Source organism: Perognathus longimembris, chromosome 6 (genome assembly GCF_023159225.1).
Source record: "Perognathus longimembris pacificus isolate PPM17 chromosome 6, ASM2315922v1, whole genome shotgun sequence".
Classification (NCBI taxonomy): domain Eukaryota; kingdom Metazoa; phylum Chordata; class Mammalia; order Rodentia; family Heteromyidae; genus Perognathus; species Perognathus longimembris.
This window is the reverse complement of record NC_063166.1, coordinates 15,893,317-15,918,319: the sequence shown is the minus strand read 5'-3', so window position 1 is coordinate 15,918,319 and position 25,003 is coordinate 15,893,317. Positions and strand designations below refer to the sequence as shown.

At 38.4% G+C, this 25,003-nt stretch overlaps 2 protein-coding genes and 1 pseudogene across 2 annotated transcripts; 2 read left to right on the top strand and 1 right to left on the bottom strand.

Moving 5' to 3' along the window:
• The first annotated feature begins 4,450 nt into the window (after positions 1 to 4,450).
• Positions 4,451 to 5,389, top strand: LOC125352231 (olfactory receptor 2B11-like). Its single transcript, XM_048347354.1, has one exon. The coding sequence runs from the start codon at positions 4,451 to 4,453 to the stop codon at positions 5,387 to 5,389; it is 939 nt and encodes a 312-aa protein (XP_048203311.1).
• An 11,428-nt stretch (positions 5,390 to 16,817) lies between these two features.
• On the top strand, positions 16,818 to 17,780 carry LOC125353594 (olfactory receptor 2W1-like). The gene has a single exon (XM_048349281.1). The coding sequence runs from the start codon at positions 16,818 to 16,820 to the stop codon at positions 17,778 to 17,780; it is 963 nt and encodes a 320-aa protein (XP_048205238.1).
• Positions 17,781 to 22,569: 4,789 nt separating this feature from the next.
• Positions 22,570 to 23,480, bottom strand: LOC125352229 (annotated as a pseudogene).
• Positions 23,481 to 25,003: the final 1,523 nt, after the last annotated feature.

Below are 25,003 nucleotides of genomic sequence, written 5' to 3'. Positions count from 1 at the left end.
GGTTAATTGGTACAAGAGTGTCACAGACTTTGCTGCCTGGGCTGGCTTCTGACTGTGAGCCACAGATTTCAGTCTCCTAAGTAACTAAGATCACAGGCATGAGCCATCAGCACTCAGCGTCTACCAATTCTTTTCATTTTCATCTTTCATCAATCAAATTTGTTGATTAAGAATCGATTATCTTTTTCTGCATTTGCAGTTCATTTCTTTGTTTTGCTTTGTTTTTTGCCAGTCCTGGGGCTTGAACTCAGGGCCCGAGCACTGTCCCTGACTTCTTTTTACTCAAGGCTAGCACTCTACCACTTGAGCCACAGTGTCACTTCAGGCCTTTTTTTTTTTTCCTTCTATATATGTGGTGCTGAGGATTGAACCCAGGGCTTCATATATACAGGTGAGCGAGCACTTTATCACTAGGCCATATTCCAAGCCCCCCCGCCCCCAGTTCATTTCTTCTAGTGGAAGTTTGGTGTGATAATAAATCACCCAGCATGATAGACTAGCATTGGACAATACAATTTTTCATTCCCTGTAGCTCTAGAGAGCTGTGTGTGGTGAGGGTCCCCTTGGAACAGAGGGATTACTGTTCTAGATTGCTCTACTCAAATTGAAAATAAAGAACATGCATAGCTCAATGAATCTTGGGCCCTCTGGATATGGTGTCTCTCAGGTAGATAGTCATAAGAGGCAGTTATGGAGAGCATGAGTTGATAAGTATAACCAGACAGAAGCATGGAAAGTCAAGGGAATTGAGGTAGACAACCTTGTCCTACTTGGTGAGAGCAAAACAGAGCCCTGAGTACCGAGCTCAGAGATGGTGGAATGCTCAGATTCCAGGAACTCTAGATGGGCTGTGATGTTTGCTTCCAATAGAGCTTGAGACTGAGCTATGCTGGGGCCTGCAAGCAATGGCATTTCAAGGAATCCTGGAATGCTGTCAACAGCATTTTGTAGAAAGATGGCCACAAGGGGAGATTTTGGAGAGGGAAGGGATCTGACATGGATCCATGGAGAAGTTTAAGCAACTGAGAGCCTGGGCAGTGAAGATCCAGCAAGAGCACATCCCAATGCCTAATGATCACTACAGAAACAGCGCTGAGCCCACAACTGGTGGAGTGCTCTGGTTCAAGCAGCTGCCCACTGGCAGTGCAATTTGCCACCAATTATAGTTTGAGGCTGAGATTTTCTGTGACATTGGCAATACCAAATGATCACAACGGAGGGACTCTTGAAAACCAGTACCACAAGGTCTGGGAGAAAGAAAGCTTACAGAGTGGTATGGGGGCTGGGAATGTGGCTTAGTTGTAGAGCGCTTGCCTAGCTGCATGAAGCCCTGGGTTTGATTCTTCAGCACCATATAAACAGAAAAGACCAGAAGTGGTGCTGTGGCTCAAGTAGCAAAGTGCTAGCCTTGAGCAAAAAGAAGCCAGGGACAGTGCTCAGGCCCTGTGTTCAAGCCCTAGGACTGGCCAAAAAAAAAAAAAAGTGGTCTGGAGAGGAAGAGGGTCTGATGGAGACCCAAAGACAAACTCTTGATTGGTGATCCTGCTACCCTAGCATACAAGCCTTACTGCCTGAGGATCACTGCTGCTAGCACCAAGCCTGTGACACATGGAGTACAATGGCCTTGGAAGTTTCCCACAAGCCTCAGACATTTCCTACAGAACAGAGTTTAACTGGTGGCTCATGCCTGTAATCCTAGCTCCATAGGAGGCTGGGATCTGAGGATTGCGGTTCAAAGCCAGTCCAGGGCAGTAAAGTTGGTGAGTGTCTGATCTCCAATAAACTACCAGAAAACCAGATGTGGCACTGTGGCTCAAGTGGTAGAGTGGTAGCCTTGAGCTGGAGAGCTCAGTGACAGCACCCAGAGTTCAAGCCCCACGACTGACAAAAAAAAAAAAAAAAAAAGATAAAAGAAAAAGAAAAACAAGGACTACAGGATCTCAGAATAAAATAGTGGTAACCAGGCATTTATAATAGAGTTGGAAGAAGATTGAGCAAAGATAATTGGAGCAGTATGAAGTTATAGCTGGAGGACTATTGCATATTAGGGTGACTATACATAACAGTGAGGTGCTATACATATACGTTTCAAAAACTAGAAGAAAAATTTTGGAAGTATTAACTAAAAATACGATAAACATTAGAAGAGATAAATTTTACTGTGATGAAACTCTATACATGTACAACATTGCAAGATGTCTCTTATATGTATGCATATGTGTAATTATTAATTTTATGTGTCTGTGAAAGTTTAATTTAAAATAATATTGTGCTAACTATACAAAAAAGCCTATATAATAGACAATGACAGGCAGAGGAAGGTCAAATGAGGAGGAGGAGGAACAAATGAACTAAGCATGGTGCAACGCAGAAGTCATGGAAGTCAAGAAGAATTTGAATTTTATTCTAACTGGCTGGGAAGTCTTGAGGGATTGCAAATAGGTAAATGTACATAATTTCAAAAACAAAAAATAATACAAGTAAACTAAATTTTGGAGTTTATTGTTGGTATTTTTTAAGGCATGGTCTTAAGGCATGTCCTCAACTCTTTTTAAAACTTTAAAATAAATTTTTAAAATTAATTTTTATTTATTTTATGTGGTATTAAGGAATTGAACCCAGGTCCTCATGCATGCAAGGCAAGCACTCTACCACTAAGACACATTCTCAATCCTGTCCTCAAGTCTTGATCCTCTTTTCTCAGCCTCCTGTGGTGTTGCAGAAAAGTTTCCTGAGTCCAAATAAACAATTTCTCCTGCTTGAGTGTCTAGTGTACTGATCAACTGAGTTATGACACATTTGAGGCCAGTGTAGACTTGCTACCAAGCTATTCTTATTTGTGAACTAATTAATCATTAGAACACTTTCCATAAGAACTGTGTCCCAAGGGATAGTCTATGTTAAATCACCCGGGAGAATAAATGAGTGGTAAAAAACAATGCTGAAGAGGACTCAGGCACAGCATATATGTAACACACCCACAAATCAGTCTTCATATTTTTCTGTTGCCTTTCTAATAAATAATTTTGTCCTTTTGACATTCATATCAATAGAGAAAGCTAGGAACTTTGATGGTAATTTTCCAATACTCATTTGTTTGCTACAATTACTCCATCTTCTCAAGTAAGAAAAACAGTGCTGAATTTCTTTATGACATTTTTTACAAATTTGTATTTGTCAAGATAAGGTAAGCAATAAGATGTTTTTCAGTCATGCATTCTCAGGGAAGGCTGGAATGGGTGTACAACATATGAAAGGTGAGGGGTATTTCATTTCTGGAAGCCTTTTCAAAGTTTGGAAATATCTAATATCTCCAGGAACAACTAGGCTTGTCTTAATAATTGATCCATTTCAGTATCTTACTTAGACCAACGTTAAAAGCACTTAAATTTCAACAAGCACAATATGTGAGAAATGAATACCAGGATGAAGTAGAAATTTCTCACTTAATCAATTGACAGAATACAGTGGGTTTCATGAAACTTACTTCAACCCTAACAATAAAGTGAATTCCACATCGCCCAATTTTTCTCTATCCAAAGGCTGGCAATCACAAAGGGAGGAGATTATTGTTTTTAAGGCAACTCTTATCTGAAAACACAGAATGTGGGTAGGGAAAATTTAGGTCACTTTTGGTTTCGAACAAGTCTTTGGAAATTAAGTGGGAATTTGGCTTCTTTTTTTCTTGATAGCTGTTGCATATAGGTCAAAAATTGAGTTTTAGTTGTTTAACATTTATGGACTATGATAAAGGTGTCAAAGCCCACTCAATAAGGTAAACTTCCTGCAAGATAGGTAAACAATAACATTGAAAGGAGGCTCAAAGTCTAATTTGTCACGAAAATATAAACACATAATAATTAAGTGTGGAGGAAAATATGTGTAATTCAATCCCTTCAACTGGCAATTTAGGAAAGTGGTGGTAAAATTAATCTGGGTGTAATAACACATTTTTATAGTTACTGTACTAGCTACTGGCTGATGACAGAGTATGACTTGAGCTGATGAATTCAATACCAATGTGGCTGACAGAATGAGACCGTCTCAGCAACAAGACTATTTAAATTTCCTGTTCATTTCTGAATAGCTAAGACAGATCACTTAACACCAAAGTTGTTTTAATTTCCAAGGAGAGATTTTAATTATCCACTGACAAAATGTTGGTGACTGTGCTTTTCTTACGGATTTCAGATTTTCTACTCTTTCTGTAAATCCTGCCTCAACTTTAACACAGCTGTGCTAACAGGCACCTGGAGATTGAAACTCAGAAACTTCATTTTAACAACTTTTGCTGATTTTTTTTTATGGATGACCAAGTTTGAAAATGAAAATAGGTATATATCTCTTTTCTGTGTGATCCCGTTTGTGTTTAGTCCTTGTTATCTCTGTTTTCCTGTCAATAGTGATGTTTTAGTTTATTTGACCTTTGTCATTATCCTACTCTAAGATAATGACCCTAGTGAATGACAGCCACCCTGAGGAGCTCATTCTACTAGGCTTTGCTGACCGTCCATGGCTGGAGCGTCCTCTGTTTGTGCTTCTTCTGATCACATACCCCATGGCCTTGCTGGGAAACATCGCCATCATCCTGGTGTCCATATTAGACCCCCGGCTCCGCAGCCCCATGTACTTCTTCCTCACCAACCTCTCCTTTTTGGACATGTGTTACACCACCAGCATCGTCCCCCTAATGCTGTACTGCTTGGGAAGCTCTACAAAGACCATCAGCTATGCTACATGTGTCGTTCAGCTGTATGTCTACAGCACAATGGGAGGTTCTGAAAGCCTGCTCTTGGCCACGATGTGTTTTGACCGCTATGTGGCCATCTGCAGACCTCTGCACTACACCCTCATTATGAACCAGCGCACCCGCATCCTCTTAGTGTCCATCGTGTGGCTGGGTGGAATGGCTTATTCCTTCTCAGAAGTCACAGTTACCTTCCAGTTGCCACTGTGTGGTCACAATCAACTGGATCACTTGGTGTGTGAGATTCCAGTTCTGATCAAGACAGCCTGTGGTGAAAAGGAGGCCAATGAACTTGCACTCTCTGTGGTATGCATTTTTTTATTAGCTGTTCCTCTGTGCCTGATTCTGGCTTCTTATGCATGTATTGGACGTGCTATCTTGAAGATGAAATCTTCTGAAGGAAGGAAAAAGGCCTTTGGAACATGTTCCTCTCATCTCATTGTAGTTCTTTTATTTTATGGTCCAGCCTTTAGCATGTACCTTGAGCCTCCATCCTTCATCTCAAGGAACCAGCCCAAGTACATGGCTCTCTTCTATGGAGTGGTGACTCCTACCCTCAACCCCTTCATCTACACTCTGAGGAATAAAGATGTCAAGGGGGCATTAAGCAGCCTGGTGAAGAGGATCTTTGTTTCCAAGTGAAAATTTTTTGTGCATCAAATATTATTATTTTCCAGTAGACCAAATTAATATGGGCTACTCCAATAACACTTGTTTGTCTCATTATTCTTTTTCATTTTAATCTAGCGGTCTTTACAAAGTCTTCTTTATGTTTCTGTTGACTGAGTGATCATTTATTAATATGTTGTTCAATCTCCTTTTGTTTGATTATTTTCAGTGGGTTCTTTTGCATTTATTTTTATGTTAGTTTATTGAGACCTGATAAAATATCAGGATATTTCAATTTTCTTAAAATGTTAAAGACCTGATAGTGACTTGGGGAACCTTTCGTGAACTTCTGAGTATTTGCATTCTGCAGCGATTCATTGGAATATTCTTTGACCCTCACCGACCTGGATATTTACTTATTTGATAAAATAATGCATTTCATATGACACACACACACACACACACACACACACACACACATAAAACATACTTCTATCTTACATTCTCCCAATCACACTCTCTTTACATGGTCCCTACTTATTTCATCTCCAAATGATTCTCCAGAATCTGCCTGTGTATTTGTCTTTAGGCCTATATTCCACATGTGAGAGCAAACATAATATATTGGGCTTATTATGCTTAACAGGATGAACTCCAGGTCTGTTGATTGTTATACAAATGGCAAAATTTCATTATTTTTTTAGAAGCAATATTCTATTGTATATATACATTTTCTCTATCCATCCATTATTGCACAGCTAGACTTAATCCACATAATAAACTTCCAGGGACCAAGGCTAAATATCAATGTACAACACACACATGTTTAACCAAGTTTCTTGTTAAGATTTTATTATATTTCTTTGGCATTTTGAAGTGCCCTTTAAACTCTAGTTAAAGTTGAAAGGTTGGATAAGAAATGTACTTGCCTTACATAGAAATTGTAACCCCTCTGTACTTCACTTTGACAATAAAGAAGAAAAAATAGAAAAAGGTGAAAGGTTCATTTGACACTATGCTAGAGTACCATAAAATTTTTTCTACACTTCATTCTCTTTCTTTTTTTTTCTCCTTGGTGTATTTTCAGGTAAAGTCTTTGAGTACAGTGATAATGTCAGCTATTGATGCTGCATAAACATTTAAAATTTTGCTTAATATATTTTTTATTTCGTGAGAGACTTATTTTTTAAAAACCTATAGTCGTATGTTTCTTCGGCTTTTACAAATAATTTATATTCTTTTGAAATTCACTGAGTTTTTCTAAAGGAAATGTACTAAATGTAAGAGTTCACCTATACTGGTTGATATCTAATCAGTTTTTGGTATTTTATTGGGTTAGGTTTGGTTATGTTTTCCTGCAAGCGCTTGGTGTTTGTCCATGTGTGCTGTGTCCTGCATAGTGAAGGATTAGTGAGGGATTAGGCATTTATTTCAATCTTTGTAGTCTGGCTTTGTTTTCTGGCTGTTTTTCTAGTCAAAACTGTTATCTCTGAACCGGTAGTCATTTTCATTATTCCAGCTATAATATTGTATATTTCAGTTTTGCTGTCATCTCATCATATCTTGTCTGCATTTCAACACTAGAGGGCAATCCAAGGTCAAATTTGTTCTTTGTCTGATGTTGATGTGTTGTCGCTTAGCAACCAGCCACAAATAATGCTTGCTTGAGCAAAGTCTGATACATTGTCTTCAAGTGTTTGCTAGACATATTGACTGTTCCAGAGACTTTACCCATAGGTACTGGCTTGTCTTTTGTCTGGACCTCTTGGACCCCTTCTCCCCTGTCTCCAGGGGAAAATGCCCGAACCCCAGAAACTATGAAAGAACACTGGCCTTGTCTTTCGCCAGCAGAAGGCAAAGGCGTACCCTCATGGGTTATGCTAACTTGAGGAAAGGTTGCTGATGCCTCCCCTCCCTCCGGTCCTCTCATGTGTCAGGAGCGGCAGACGGGAAAGACATCAGGGAGATGCCTTGATGGTTGAATGGGTCTCACAGGATTTAATTGGGAGAGGGTTTATATAGTGGTAATGGCGGGAATGGAGGGGGACTGGCCAAAGGGCCAATCATAGGCTAAAGACCATGTCCATCACAGTGATGTCACGAACTTCCTTTGGGAAGATTTTGGAGGGGAGTTTTTGGAGAGGGAAGGGATCTGACATGGAGTAGTTTAAGCAACTGAGAGCCTGGGCAGTGAAGATCCAGCAAGAGCACATCCCAATGCCTAATGATCACTACAGAAACAGCGCTGAGCCCACAACTGGTGGAGTGCTCTGGTTCAAGCAGCTGCCCACTGGCAGTGCAATTTGCCACCAATTATAGTTTGAGGCTGAGATTTTCTGTGACATTGGCAATACCAAATGATCACAACGGAGGGAATCTTGAAAACCAGTACCACAAGGTCTGGGAGAAAGAAGCTTACAAGGAGTGGTATGGGGGCTGGGAACGTGGCTTAGTTGTAGAGCGCTTGCCTAGTGTGCATGAAGCCCTGGGTTTGATTCTTCAGCACCACATGAACAGAAAAGACCAGAAGTGGTGCTGTGGCTCAAGTAGCAAAGTGCTAGCCTTGAGCAAAAAGAAGCCAGGGACAGTGCTCAGGCCCTGTGTTCAAGCCCTAGGACTGGCCAAAAAAAAAAAAAAAAAAAAGTGGTGTGGAGAGGAATAGGGTCTGATGGGGACCCAAAGACAAACTCTGATTGGTGACCCTGCTACCCTAACTTACAAGCCTTACTGCCTGAGGATCACTGCTGCTAGCACCAAGCCTGTGACACACGGAGTACAATGGCCTTGGAAGTTTCCCACAAGCCTCAGACATTTCCTACAGAACCAAGTTTAACTGGTGGCTCATGCCTGTAATCCTAGCTCCATAGGAGGCTGGGATCTGAGGATCGCGATTCGAAGCCCGTCCAGGGCAGTAAAGTTGCGGAGTCTCTGATCTCCAATAAACCACCAGAAAACCAGATGTGGCACTGTGGCCCAAGTGGTAGAGTGGTAGCCTTGAGCTGGAGAGCTCAGTGACAGCACCCAGAGTTCAAGCCCCATGACTGAAAAAAAAAAAAAGATAAGAGAAAAAGAAAAACAAGGACTACAGGATCTCAGAATAAAATAGTGGTAACCAGGCATTTATAATAGAGTTGGAAGAAGATTGAGCAAAGATAATTGGAGCAGTATGAAGTTATAGCTGGAGGACTATTGCATATTAGGGTGACTATACATAACAGTGAGGTGCTATACATATACGTTTCAAAAACTAGAAGAAAAGTTTTGGAAGTATTAACTAAAAATATGATAAACGTTTGAAGAGATAAATTTTACTGTGATGAAACTCTATGCATGTACAATATTGCAAGATGTCTCTTATATGAATGCATATGTGTAATTATTAATTTTATGTATCTGTGAAAGTTTAATTTAAAATAATATTGTGCTAACTATACAAAAAAGCCTATATAATAGACAATGACAGGCAGAGGACGGGTCAAATGAGGAGGAGGAGGAACAAATAAGCTAAGTAAGCATGGTGTACTGCAGAAGTCATGGAAGTCAAGAAGAACTTGAATTTTATTCTAACTGGCTGGGAAGTCTTGAGGAATTGCAAATAGGTACATGAACATAATTTTAAAAAGAAAAAAGTAATACAAGTAAACTAAATTTTGGAGTTTATTGTTGGTATTTTTTTAAGGCATGGTCTTAAGGCATGTCCTCAACTCTTTTTAAAACTTTAAAAAAGTTTATTAAAATTAATTTTTATTTATTTTATGTGGTATTAAGGAATTGAACCCAGGTTCTCATGCATGCTAGGCAAGCACTCTACCACGAAGCCACATTCTCAATCCTGTCCTCAAGTCTTGATCCTCTTTTCTTAGCCTCCTGAGGTTTGTGTTGACAAGCCTGTATTACAACATGTATTTTTGACTCGTTTGGTTTTAGTTTGGTTTGGTTAGACTATTTTTTATGACAATGAGAAGTATAGACTAACAAGGAAGCACATTAGCTTAGGGATATATGGTAGGACTCATTTGTGTGATTCAGCAGCCATGGCTTGGTTTATGTTGCTAATAGTAATAGAGAAAATAGCTAGACTTGTGAATGGTTCACATTTTGAAAGTGAAGGCAGAGAAGTAATTAGGATAGCTTCTAGGAGTTCTAGCTAACAATTGGTAGATGTTGATATCATGTGATGCAATGAATAAGACTTGGGTAATAGCAAATTTCATATGGAGGAAATCAAGACTTCCATTTTAGCCACCTCCAAATTCATACTTTCATTACAACTCCAGGTGTGAGTGAGATGAGGCCATTGGAATTATATGTTTGTTTGTTTCATTTCTCATTGATGGGATTTTTTTTCTTATTTATTGTCAAAGTGATGTGCAGAAAGGTTATAGTTTCATACGTTAGGCATTGGTACATTTCTTGTACTGTTTGTTACCTCCTCCCTCTGGAATTATATTTGATATTCAGTGGAAAAGAATTTTTATTTTTACTACATTCACCACCTAGAAAAAGATGCTTAACAAACATTTAGCTTTCTTTCCTATTCAACATTTTGTACCTACTAAGACAGAATTAGTGAAATATCAGGTCATAAAATAGTTCTCCAAATGCGTTCTCCGCTGGCCTTTTCTATGGTACTATACTGGAGTTTCAGGCAATATTGGAAATTTTTTTTCAAATTTTTATTATCAAACTGATGTACAGAGAGGTTACAGTTTCATATGTTAGGCATTGGATACATTTCTTGTACTGTTTGTTACCTTGTCCCTCATGTCCCCCTCCCTCCCCCCCTTCCCCCCCCCCCCCCCCAGGTGTTCAGTTCACTTACACCAAACAGTTTTGCAAGTATTGCTTTTGTAGTTATTTCTCCTTTTTTACCCTGTGTCTCTCAAATTTGATATTCCCTTTGAATTTCCTACTTCCAATACCAGTAAACACGGTTTCCAATATACTCAGATAAGATTACAGAGATAGTGTAGGTACAACCATAGGAAGGTGATACAAGAACATCATCAATAATAGAAACTACACATACACATAGGACGTTGAAAGTAGTTACAACTGTGATATAACAATTGTTTCCATAACATGGAGTTCATTTCACTTAGCATCATCTTATGTGTTCCTAAGGGTATAGCTATTGGGCCTTGTGATGCTCTGCTATGGCTTGCCTAAACCTGTACTAATTATTCCCAATATTGGAAATTTTTGTCCAACTCTTATTCTGCATTACCTGCTTGCTTCTTAAGTTTCTCTATAATCAAGAGCTATTTGCATGTTCATTTAAATTCTGAAACAAGCACTAAGTATTGGGGATGGTTTCATCCCCTCACCTGCAGTCACATGGTAAAGAAGGAGGAGTCCTGAGGAGAATTTCTACCTTGCCACACTTTGGGGCAAGCACAGTTGGCAGTGTCAGGGCAGGGATATCATGATAGAGTACAGCCATGGACGGCAAATGCTTAAATAAGGTGTGTTTCTACACTGAGGACTCAGTCATGGTGGAGACTAGGATATCAAGGTGTGTGAACTATGTGAACTATGGTAACATCATTCTCTGGTACTTCTTAGAAAATCATGTGCCTGGGATGGGAAAAGAAATCTATAGGAAGCTAAAAAGACGTTCATCCCTGTGCATGCGGATTCTGCAGATTTCCTCTCAGAAGCCTGAGAAAAAAGTATTGTACATGTCTGAAAAAAAATCCTTTGTTACTTATATTACAGAGGAAAGATTAAATTTATTCATTATTATAAGGGAAATAAGCTACTTCTTGTTCTTGAACTTTATGTATTTTAGAATATACATAACTTGATATATTTTGTATATTAAAGTTTATATATACTATAAGATATAAATATATTTACGTATAGGAAACTGTCCCAAGTGCTTACCACTTGTTTTTGCCTTTATATATGTATAATACATAACTGATAGATCTTATTTACATATTAAATATACATAAATATAAATAGGACTTAGATCTTTTAAGTCATGTACACTTTTCATAATGTGAAGTATTAAACTATCTGAGGATTTTTATTTAGGACTTTTATTATGCATAATAAGGATTTTTATCACTTCCTGAATTAATCTGGGGGGGGCTATAATGGAAATTATTATGCAATTCACTTCATTCAATCGATTTTAATTTTGTTTTCCTTTTTATTTTTAGGAACTTTTCATTGATGCTTGTTTTATTCAGAACTTAGGCATGCTTATACACAGCAATGTGCCTGTCAAGATAAATATTATTTATTAATTTTTTGTTAAATTATATTAATATTAACTAGTAATTTCTTTACTATTATATGATAAAACTATTGTAATGTATGACAGATTGCATCATGTTTTAGAGAATTATTACTTTTTTTTCCATAGCAGAACTCAGGCTTAAATGATTGTTTCCACAGAGATGTTTCTCAGGCAATCATGAAATAAATTCTTTTTTAAAATATTTTTTATTATCAAACTGAATTACAGAGAGGTTACAGTTTCATACATTAGGCATTGGATACATTTCTTGTACTATTTGTTACCTCATCCCTCATGAAATAATTCTTATACCTACCCTTTAAAAAATATTTTAAACATCTAGCATAGTAACTTTTGAATCATGACCACAATTTTGAATCATTTCCTCATAAGCTTCAAGAAAAATATTTAAAATTCCTAACTTGCAAAGATTTAAGCAAGGATAGAGATGGAGATATTAGTTTGCTATTTTTATTTTTCAATCACCATCAGTTTTTCATTACTTTTTGGGGCAGATTGACATATTAAAAACCTATACATTTTTAATGCTTACAGTGAATCTGGTGATGAAGCCATCACTGCAATCTTTGTCACAAGTCTATCACCTCCACAAGCTTCCTTATGCCCTCCTGGTGTGTGTGTGTGTGTGTGTGTGTGTGTGTGTGTGTGAGAGAGAGAGAGAGAGAGAGATAATAGTGATAATGATGATGACAGTGCCATAAAATTTACCTGGCTATCAAAGTTGTAAATGCCCAAGACAGTACTGGATTGAGCCTTTCTGTGTTTGTTTTGTTTTTTGCCAGGCCTGGGGCTCAGGACTCAGGGCCTGAGCACTGTCCTTGGCTTCTTTTTGCTCAAGGCTAGCACTCTACCACTTGAGCCACAGCGCCACTTCTGGCTTTTTCTATATATGTGGTGCTGAGGAATTGAACCCAGGGATTCATGTATATGAGGCATGCACTTTACCACTAGGCCATATTCCCAGCGATTGAGCCTTTCTGGATGCTCTTATCCTCTGAATGGCAGTGGGGCTTATCTTCATGTACTTCATGACCAGTATTTCTGCTGGTAATTTATGGATTAGTTGTCCCACTGCTGTAGGTTTTAGGAGTGCTGAGAAGCTCAGACTTATCTAGAAGGACTGTGGATAGCACTTGATTCATCTATCAAGTGGAGAATCACGGTTTACATTACTTTCAGCAAACTGAATATGGTAGTTGTTATTATATAGCTTTAAGTCACACTATTTCATGCTCACTTGGCACTTAACCACCATGACATGCAGGTAAGGTCCCAAACCACCCACCTAAGTTTCTAATGTAAAAAAGCTGAAGATTGTAAAGGTTTGAGTATGCTATGACTTAGAAAACTTTCATCCAACTTATTTCTCTCTTCAACACATTTATTAGGAAGTTCTTACATAAAATTTAACTTAGAATTAAAAAATCTAATTTACTAACTTTGTATTTTTTACTATTATTTATAGTATGACTTGTCATATATTAAAATTACAGCTAGAAATATGAGCATGTTTTAGATATACAGGATAGAGGGAAGAACATGTATCTTGTCTGTTTTCTTCTTTTAAGATACATATTTTCTTTGACTAGTTGTACAAAGGAGTTGCCATTTAACAAAATAGTTAATGAACACAATGCATCTTGATTAATGTCACCCCTTCCAACATTCTCCCCATATCTCACAACCCTACCTCCTTCCCTCAATTAAAAAAATTATAAAGGTGATATACAGAAGGGTTATTTATAGTTATACATGTCAGGTAATGAGAACATTTCTTTTTCAACAGTGTCACCTATTCCCTTGTTTTCTCCCCAATTTTTCCCTCTGACCTCTCTTAATTAAACATTAAGTGGATGTTTAATTCATTTTTGACATAATGTGTCATAATGTGTGTATCATTGCTGCATTTGTTTACCCTTTGTCCAACCATTTCTGTGCTTACCCCTTATTCTCCCCACAAACTTACATCCAATATGAAAAGTACAGAAGTAAAAAACAGTGACAAAGGGGAAAAATCTACAAAAAGTAAAATAACAAAAAACCTCTTGTTTCCATTTCTTGGAGTTCATTTTGTTAAACATCATTTTACATGATTGTATGCACAAAGCTACTGCGCCTTTGTGAACCTCTCCTGAGAATATCCTCCTCTGGTCTCACGGTGTGAATGTTTAGAGTCCTGTTTAGTTTATCATGTCCAAGTGTAATTTTTTTTTAATTTTTTACCGTCCAATGTGTTTACTTGTAGGTTGATAGGCACATTCCAATTATTACAACTGAGGGAAACCATGCAACCTATGTTTCTTTAGGTCTGGCTTACTTCACTTAATATGATATTTTTTCCAAGTCATTCCATTTCCTTAGGAATGGAGAAATGTCATTATTTCTGATGGAAGCATAGAATTCCATTGCATATCTATACCACATTTTCTTGATCCATTCATCTTCTGAGGGACATTTGGTTTGATTTCATATCATAGCTGTGGTCAATAATTCTGCAATGAATATAGTTGTGCTGATATCTTGGGTGTGGTCTTGTGGTTGTTTGGGTAAATGCTCAGGAGGGGGATTTCTGGGTCAGAGGGGAACTATATGTTTAATCTTTTGAGGAAACTCCATACTGCTTTCCAGAGTGGTTGAACAAGTTTACATTCCCACCAACAGTGTAGCGTGCCCTTTTGACCCTGTCCCTGCCAGTATGTGTTATTGTTAATTTTCTTGACAATAGCCATTCTAATTGGGTGAGGTGGAATCTCAATGTTGTTTTGATTTGCATTTCTTTTTATGGCTGAGATGTTAAACATATCTTCATGTGTCTATTGGCCATTCTTATTTCTTCTTCTGAGTAGTCTCTCTTTAAATCTTTAGCCCTTTCTTTATTACTTGGGTTGTTTCTTTGAGGATTTCTTTTTTTTTTTTGCCAGTCCTGGGCCTTGGACTCAGGGCCTGAGCACTGTCCCTGGCTTCTTCCCGCTCAAGGCTAGCACTCTGCCACTTGAGCCACAGTGCCGCTTCTGGCCGTTTTCTGTATATGTGGTGCTGGGGAATCGAACCTAGGGCCTCGTGTATCCGAGGCAGGCACTCTTGCCACTAGGCTATATCCCCAGCCCTCTTTGAGGATTTCTTTTTTTGAGGGGGGGTTTAATTTTTTGAGCTCTAACTATATTTTAGGTATGAGGCACTTGTCTGATGCATAGCTAGTAAAGATGTTTTCTCATTCTGTGGGCTTTCTATTTATCTTACCAGCTATGTCCTTTGCCTTGCAGAAACTCTGCAGTTCAATGAAATCCCATTTATCTGGTCTTTTCTTGATTTGTTGTGATTCTGGATCTTAAGTTTTTAGGATGTGCTTTTAATTTTATGAATGGATTCTCTCCTGTTTCTTCTTTTCATTCATTTTCCCACTTTCCCTCTCTCCTCCCCACCTTCACCACTTTCAAGTACCCAAATTGTCTGTTTTCTTAAAGACTCAGTGTCAGGAGAGAATGCTCAACATTTTCCTATATTTTGTGTGATTGTAGTTTGTTCTTATAATAATTCTGGTAACTAAGGATTACTTAGGCATGCTATATTACAAGTATTACTCTGAGCCCCTTGCCATTTATTATTTATATTATTTTCCATTCCCAGTCTGGGCATGTCTATAATCCATGTTTTTTATATTGATGAAACACTGAGCTCAGCCGTGTTATGGATCTTATCTGGAATGACAAGATTTTATTGAGTGTTGTAATAACACAAAGTCATAAGATGGACCTCAAAGAACAAACACTCTCATCAGCATGTAGAAAAGGGATCATAGACATTTAGTTTAGGGAAGTGTAGTGGAAATTTTTTGAATTTTAAAATCTTTAAATAGTTGTACAAAGAAAAGTGTTGCCATTAAACAAAGCAGGTTATGGATACAGTATGTCTTTATCTTTGTCACTCCTTTCGATATTCTTATTCACCCCTCCCATTACACCCTTTCCCTTACTTTCCAATACAGCACAAACAAGGCTATAGTAAAGTCACCAGCACAGTAATGTTCATTGCAGCACTATTTACCACAGCCAAGATATGCAATCAGCCCAGATGCCCTCAGTGGATGGATATATCTACAAAATGTGGTGTATATACACAGTAGAATTCTACTCATCCACCAGAAAGAATGATATTGTACCATTCCTGAGGAAATGCAAAGACTTGAAAAAATTATATTAAGTAAAGTAAGCCAGACCCAGAGACACACAGGTTGCATGGATTTCCTTATTTATGGTAGCTAGAATGGGCCCATAAATCTATAAGCATACACACTGGGTGTGTAAGCCATTACAAATGAGTTGACTGAAGTATAACAGACACTGTGGAGAGTTCGAATAGTACCATTCTTCAGAAAGACTAAGTCAAAGGCTCAAAAAATATGTACCAGGAACTGGGTACTTACAAAATGGGGAGTGAGACCAAGGGGAGAGGAATAGCTGAATGAATCAGGAAAGGGGGATGGAGATGCAATCAAGAATTCATTGTATGTACCACAGAACTGAGAAAAATAAGGGAAGAGGTGAGTCGAAATGGGGGTGAGAATGTCAAAGAGATGACACAGATCATAAACTGATAAATAGAAAAAATCTTAAAGAATTCATTTTGCATTAACTTTAACAGATTTAGTGATAATAACAGGTTAAGGGTGAAATAAAAGGGCTAAGGAGAATAGCATATGTCTTAACCTGACAAATTGAGGAATCAATGATTCTATTTACCAAAGATGGGAAAAGAGGAATTCTTTCTTTCACTCTGACATTAGCTAAATAGTTCACTTTGATAAGTCAATTCACTGACCAAGAAAAGAACATGTTCACTATATCAAGTTAACTGGATTTGTTTTAAAAAATCACAGGTTACATTGTTTTAGAACCATATCTATTTTAAGCTTTTAAATCTGTATGTAACAAAAATCAGATCCTGTGTTAAGAGTAAGATCTAATATTAAACTCATTGCTATAAAAGAATCTAAAATAGATTCCTTAATTGGTAGAAACTTTCACCTTTGATCCAGTAATTTCACTAAATTTCAACCTAATTTTCTTTAGTCTTTTGATTTTTTAAAGTGTTTTAGAAAGTCCACATTGACAAATTGTTTCTTCTGTCTTCTTCCTTTTTCTTCTCCTCTCCTTCCCCTACCTTCTCCATTTAGGATATAGACTTTGAAGGACTATGGATCAAAGCAATCACAGTGCTTTATATAATTTTATTCTGCTTGGCTTCTCTGACCATCCTGAACTGGAGAAGATCCTGTCAGGAGTTGTCACCATCTTCTACTTTATCATACTGGTGGGGAACACAGCTATCATCCTGGCATCTCTCCTGGATTCTCATCTTCATACACCAATGTATTTTTTCCTCAGTAACTTATCTTTCCTAGACCTATGCTTAACCACCAGCATTATCCCTCAGATGCTGGTTAACTTGTGGGGACCTGAGAAGACCATTAGCTATGTGGGCTGTTTCATCCAACTCTATGTTTATATGTGGTTGGGCTCCATCGAGTGTCTTCTTTTGGCTGTCATGTCCTATGATCGTTTCACAGCCATTTGTAAGCACTTGCATTATTCTGTAATCATGAACCCCCATCTCTGTCTCAAGATGATTATCATGGTCTGGAGCATTAGTCTGGCCAATTCTGTAGTACTATGCACTCTCACTGTGAATTTGCCTAGATGTGGAAACAACCTTCTGGATCATTTCCTGTGTGAACTGCCAGCCATGGTCAAGATAGCGTGTGTAGACACCACCACGGTGGAAATGTCTGTGTTTGCCTTGGGCATTGTCATTGTCCTCACCCCCCTGGCCCTTATCCTTATATCCTATGGTTATATTGCCAACGCTGTGATGAGAATGAAGTCAAAGGCAGGACGGCGCAAAGCAATGAACACCTGTGGATCTCATCTCACAGTGGTGTCCACATTCTACGGCACAATTATCTACATGTACCTGCAACCAGGTAGCAGTGCCTCCAAGGACCAGGGCAAGTTCCTCACCCTCTTTTACACCATTATCACTCCAAGTCTCAACCCCCTCATCTACACCTTGAGGAATAAGGACATGAAGGATGCACTGAAGAAGTTGATGAGGGTTCAGCAGGCATCTGCAAAGCTGAAGAGGGCCTGGAAATCATAGAAGCTATGAAAGCAAATCAGGCAGTGCAGTATGCTTTCTAATTACCTTGCTTTTGTGTGTGCCTGTTCTGGGACTCAAACTCAGGGCCTGGACATTGTCCCCAAGCTGTTTTGCTCCATGCTAGTTCTCTATCATTTGAGGCACAGCTTCACTTATGACTTTTTTGGTGGTTAATTGGAGATAAGAGTCTCAGGGACTTTCCTGCCCAGACTGGCTTTGAACCACTCTATTAGCCATGTAAGTAGTTAGGATTACAGGAATTGCAACCAACACATGGCTTTTCTTTTAGTTTTCCTCAATCAAATAGCCCTATGATTACATAGGTGAATTTATATAATAATTCTTATAATACAAGCACATTGTTGCTGCCAACAATATTAGAAGCATTATGCTTAGATTTTTGATATCTCCAATTAACTGTATGGCTTCAAGATATACAGGTTATTAGGAATTTTTATATTTTTTTATAATTTAACATAAAGTAATGTTAGACATAAATTTGAAATTATTCTAGTAAGCTTAATTTATTCTTAAGCCCAGGAGAATTTGCTTTGGTTGTCCTGTTTTGTTACTTCAGTGATAATGATCATACGTTACAATAGACCTAAATGGTTTCATATATACTGTGCTTTCCACATTAAAGAAAAATATGAAAATAGGGTTTTGTATTAAATGTATTGTGATATTTTCAAAACATTAAGTGTGTTTGATTTGATCCAGGCAATGCCTGCTCTTTGGCCGTAATTGTTACAAGCCCCATCTACAATAACTCACTCAGTTGAAACTTGATTTTAATCTCTCTTGTGGAACAAGCACAGTGGCTCATGCCTGTAATCCCAGCCACTTGAGAGGTGGAGCTTGGGAGGTTTTAGGTTAGCATGGGCAAAAAGTTAGGAAGTGTCCACCTCAAAAAGCCAGGTATGGTGTTCATGCTTGTAATTGAAGCTACACAGAAGGCATAATAGGAAAATTGTGTTTTAAGCAAAGAAGTGTGTGATCTTTTCAGATATGGATCTGAAAAGTAACAAAAAAGCACAAAGAGCAAGAGGTTGTAGACTGCTTCCTTAGCAAACAGTATTGGAAAAACCCAACTTTCATAAAACATGTTTAAGTGTATTACTGACTTTACCATTTTATAAGGGATTGAGAAGGCCCAACTTAGAGTCTGAAGGTGACAACGCAGTCTTCCTTATTTCTCATTCATTCACTTGACTTTCACTCGTGATGTGTTAACTTTTTAGAAAGTCTATATGACTAATTAGGCTTTTGACATACCCCTATGGGTTTATATAGCTGCTGTATAATTTGAGAAATGTAGGATTGTTTCTGTGCTGTGGAATTTCATAAAATAAATGAATCTCTCTGTATTTGATTTTGGTACGCTGGGTATTGTATATATGTTTGTCTGAATCAGGAAAGGGAAAGGGAACATCAAAACGGTGAGACAAAGGGTAGAAGGTGAACCAATGGAACAGCAATACTTACAAGACAATATGTTGTAAACCAACTGCACAACTTTGGGGGGTGCGTTGGGGAGGACGGAAGGTGGGAGAAAAATGAGGGGAGGAGATCACAAGTTTGAGAAGAAATCTACTCACTACCTTACAAATGTAACTGTAACCCCTCTGTACATCACCTTGACAATGAAAAATTTAAAAAGTGAATCTCTTGCTTTTCATTTTCCTGGATTCGGTACTTAGCTTTAATGTAGAAATGTAATTTTTGTATTAAACAAGCATTTCTGAAATCTGATGTTTTTCTCTGAAAGGTCACATTTTTGATAAGTTTACCCGTCATATCCAAATACCTTACTCAAATCTAAATGTAATATACTTTCTTCTCCATCACTTTATAGTTGTTGAAATGTAAAGAAACAGATAAGGGATAATTACTTATTGCCCGAGCAGAAAAACAATATAATAATGATTCACTTCAAGTATGCTGAATATAATACAGGACATTGCTGATATTTTTACCTTCTCTTACATTGTCTTCAAAAACCGTACACAAACTGATAAAAATAGTCTACAGAGAAAATTTAAATTTTGTGGTCCAGATGCATGAATAGTATTGCTACCATTATATTTGGAAAGTACACACTTAACAATTGTAAGATTGATAATACATAATATTTGCAGTACATTTATAACTTATTACTACCACCAAGTAACTGAAGTTAGTTCATTCACTTCCTTCAGTAATCCAAGTGTGACAAAAATATAATAGTTCATGAAATTATAGATGAAAAAGAATTCTATAACACATAACAGGACACAGAAAGCCACAAATCAATACACTTTCCAAATCCATTGATTCTGTCATTAATAGGTGTGTTTTTTTCTTTGAGTTTCAGATGTTATAAAATTCTTAGCTTTACGATTGAGGAGACTAGAATTTGCTCATCTTACCCACATATTCTAAGAGTTTTACTTAATACTCAAAGTATGTTAGGATGGATACATGAGTTAAAAGTAATCAGGTAGGGCTGGGGATATAGCCTAGCGGCAAGAGTGCCTGCCTCGGATACACGAGGCCCTAGGTTCGATTCCCCAGCACCACATATACAGAAAATGGCCAGAAGCGGCGCTGTGGCTCAAGTGGCAGAGTGCTAGCCTTGAGCGGGAAGAAGCCAGGGACAGTGCTCAGGCCCTGAGTCCAAGGCCCAGGATTGGCAAAAAAAAAAAAAAAAAAAAAAAGTAATCAGGTAAAAACTTAATAGGGCTAAGATAGTACAGAACAATTTTAACTTTCAACTTAAACAACATTCCATCTTTCTACAATCAGTGTTCTACTTAGTACAGTCAAAGATTCTTCTTTACTTTTGGTGGGTCATTGGGTTGGAGTCAGGGACTGGGCACTATCTCTGTGCTTTTTTGCTCAAGACTGTCACTCTACCACTTCGAGCCAAAGCTCCACTTTTGGGTTTCCGGTGGTTAATTAAAGATAAGAGTCTCACGGATTTTCCTGTCTGGGCTGGCTTTGAACCATGGTCCTCAGATCTCAGCCTCCTGAGCAGCTAGGACTTCAGGGGTGAGCCACTGGCACCTGGCAGGATCTTTAATCTATCTTTTAATCTATCTCTTCTTAAGAGAACTTCATTTCTTAGAAGCAACAGCATCAAATATGAAGAATCACAATTTTCTGAATGTATAAAGTATTTAATTTAGATTACACAGTATACTCAAGTTGATCACATAGACTTGGGGCAACTCAGACTGAGTGGTGTAATATCGTTCAGGTGATGGTTTTGGAACCAACTGGTGGTTGTTTGACATTATATTGCCATGGTGAATAGCTTGAAAGAATAAGTAAAATGTTAAATTTAAAACTATTTAACACAGTATAAGAAATGTACCCAAGACTTAACGTATGAAACTGTAACCTCTCTGTACATCACTTTGACAATAAATAAGAAACACACACGCACGCACACACACACACACACACACAAACCAAAACTATTTAACACAGTAATTTCTTCAGTAGTAGGAACCAGAATAGAACTATTTAATATCTACCTCTCCAATTCAGTGTATTAGCTGAGAATTATCCTTGCTTAACATGATTATAAGGAATATGAGAAATATATGTTTAGTAAGAAGACCATGATAGTTGCGAAGATTAGGACACAAGAATGAGTCATAAAAGAATTCCACAAAACCTACTGCAGTTGTTGAATAATCTTATTTGATGTTACCACTAGTGCCTTTCTGACAATGTTTCTTAACAGCTTGCCTAATGCCATTTAAAAAAATTTTAATTTAATTTTGTTGTCAAGGTGATGTAGAGAGAGGTTATAGTTACAAACACAAGGTAGTGAGTACATTTCTTGTCATACTTGTTACCCCCTTCTCATTTCTCTCTCCTCCCATCTCCTAATGCCTCTCCCCCTGAGTTGTACAGTTAATTTCCAACATATTGTCTTGTGAATATTGCTGTTGGATTGGTTTGTCCTTTATCCCTTGTCTCACGATTTTGAAGTTCCCCTTCCCTTCACTAATTCAGATAAATCTGTATACAATACTCAGGGTACCAAAATCAAATACAGTGACAACAGGGGCTAACCCATAGGAAAGAAAAACAAACGAAAAAAATTTACATAGTACATTAAAAACAACAACAAAGAAAAACCTCTTGTTTCCATATCTTTTTTTCCCCAGTTTCAACAAAGGATTATTTTTTGCTGATCACCCAAGAGCAAAATTCAGAAAATAGCAGCCCCCTGTGAGAACAGTCCTGTGACAAACATTCATAACCACCTCCCCTCTCTTCATAAGCTGTGCCAGTCACATGCATCTGTTACTGGAGAGAGGTGATCAGGGAATACTCAATGGAGAACATTGGTACTTGTCCTGCTCATATCTTCATGTACACCATTCCCTGCCAGGAAGCCTTTTCTGCACACTCTCCATTTAGAAATTTATGGCAATTTCTTTATAGCACATTAATTAAAGACTCTTCCCTGTCACTCTTCTAGTTTCAGCTATTACTAGAGAAGTACAGAATTAAAGTTTTCCCCCCAATCATGATTAGAAAAATACTGAGTATTAAAGAATAAGAGTTTCTCTAAGTTCTTAAGTTATTTACTCAAGACTTACAGAGGAATTGGAACCTCTAATTCTACTGTTATCCAAAATAAGCAATGGAGGAGAAGATTTATTGGATCAGGTCTACTAGAAAAATTGGTAATCACCCCATGACTGAGTGAAGCAAGCTTCCTCACCCAACACTGTATATGACCTTGCTGATTTATAAACCCCGCAGATACAAGATTTAAGTTGGCGAGCCAGCCAGCAGAGTGCTGAGATGGAGGAACAAATAAAATGCTGGTGAAGGCACAGAGTACAGAATCCCAAGAAAGTTTTAGGTCCACTTCCATTTAATAAGCCAGTAGTACAGCAGCATGACGACGCTGGCTGTGATGGCACTGATGTTTCCATGCAACTGCTGGGCAGACTTAGGGCTGGGGAGTGTAGCCGAGGTATTTCTTGCCAGATGGGAGCTCTTTGGTGAAGACACCTTTAGGGAGCAGCGTTTTGGCTTCTTCTTCACGGTTGGTTGGACGGACCATCACACTATCCCCATCCTTCCAATCAACAGGAGTAGCAACCCTTTTCTCTGCTGTCAGCTGGAGAGATATAACTACTCTGAGGCTCTCATAGAAGTTTCTGTAAGTGGTAGCGGGGTACAGGATAGATAACTTCAGTTTCTTATCAGGGCCAAAAATAAACACCACTCACTGTCACAGGCATGCCCGTTCATCCTTCTCTGCAGGGTCCAGCATGCCTAACTTGATGGCAAGGTCCCGGTTCTAATCATCAATAATGGGAAAAGGTAACTTTTCTGTGGGCTCATCACCGTTGTAAGCATTGATATCCTTGCTCCAGGCAAGATGGTCCTCCACACTGTCTATAGAAAGGGCGATCATTTTAACATTCCTCTTGGCAAACACTGGTGCCAGCGTTGCAGCTCTGCCAAGCTCGGTGGTGCACACCGGGGTAAAATCTCGTGGATGAGAGAACAGAATGTCCCATGAGTCTCCCAGATAGTCGTGGAAACGGATGCGGCCGATGGTGGTACTGGCCTAGAAGCTGGGGGCCACGTCCCCAAGAAGGAGCCCTCCGGGCATGGCGGCAGCGGTGACGCGGGGGAACGAGGAGGCGCAGCCACTGCAGCAAGCAGCCCGCTGGCTCCGACACCCGCGCGGCAGAATCTCTTGTTTCCATATCTTAGAGTTCATTTCTTTTGTCATCTTATATGCTCATATGTACAAAGCTACTTAGCTATTGTGATCTGCCATTTTTAAATGCATTTTAAAAATTGTTATTATAAAAGTGATGTACAGAGGGGTTACATAAGTCAGATAAAGAGTACATTTCTTCAGGAAAAATGTCACCCTTTCCCTCATGCTCTCCCAGTTTTTCCTTCCCATTCCCACCCACAAGTTGTACAGTTCATTTCTTTTTTTTTTTTTCAAATTTTTATTATCAAACTGGCGTACAGAGAGGTTACAGTTTCATACGTTAGGCACTGGATACATTACTTGTACTGTTTGTTACCTCATCCCTCATACTCCCCCTCCTCCCCCTTTCCCTTTCCCCCCCCCATGAGGTGTTCAGTTCACTTACACCAAACATTTTTGCAAGTATTGCTTTTGTAGTTGTTTCTCTTTTTTTACCCTGTGTATCTCAATTTTGGTATTCCCTTTCCATTTCCTAGTTCTAATACCAGTATACATGGTTTCCAATATACTCAGATAAGATTACAGAGATAGTGTAGGTACAACCACAGGAAGGTGATACAAGAACATTATCAATAATAGAAGCTACAGATACACATGGGACGTTGAAAGTAGTTACAACTGTGATATAACAATCGTTTCCATAACATGGCATTCATTTCACTTAGCATCATCTTATGTCATCATAAGGGTATAGCTATTGGGCTCTTGTGATCCACTGCTGTGACTTGCCTAAACCTGTACTAATTATTCCCAATAAGGGAGACCATAGAGTCCATGTTTCTTTGGGTCTGGCTCACTTCACTTAGTATAATTTTTTCCAAGTCCTTCCATTTCCTTACAAATGGGGCAATGTCATTCTTTCTGATAGAGGCATAATATTCCATTGTGTATATGTACCACATTTTCCTGATCCATTCATCTACTGAGGGGCATCTGGGTTGGTTCCAGATTCTCGCTATGACAAATTGTGCTGTGATGAACATTGTTGGGCTGGTGGCTTTACTGTGATTTTGTTTGTGTTCTTTTGGATAGATACCCAAAAGTGGGGCTGCTGGGTCATAAGGGAGTTCTATATTTAGCCTTCTGAGGAATCGCCATACTGCTTGCCAGAGTGGCTGAACCACCAAGGAAGTTCCCACCAAGGAAGTAGGGTTCCCTTTTGGCCACATCCCCTCCAACAATTGTTATTGTTAGTTTTCTTGATATATGACATTCTTACTGGGGTGAGATGAAATCTCAATGTTGTTTTGATTTGCATTTCTTTTATGGCCAGTGATGTAGAGCACTTTTTCATATGTCTTTTGGCCATTCTCATTTCCTCATCAGAGAAGTCTCTTTGTAAGTCTTTAGCCCACTTGATGAGGGGGCTATTGGTTCTTTGCAGTTTTGTTTTGGAGGAAGGTAATTTTTTTAGTTCTGCATATATTTTAGATATGAGGCCTTTGTCCGTTGAATGGCCGGTAAAGATCTCCCAGTCTGT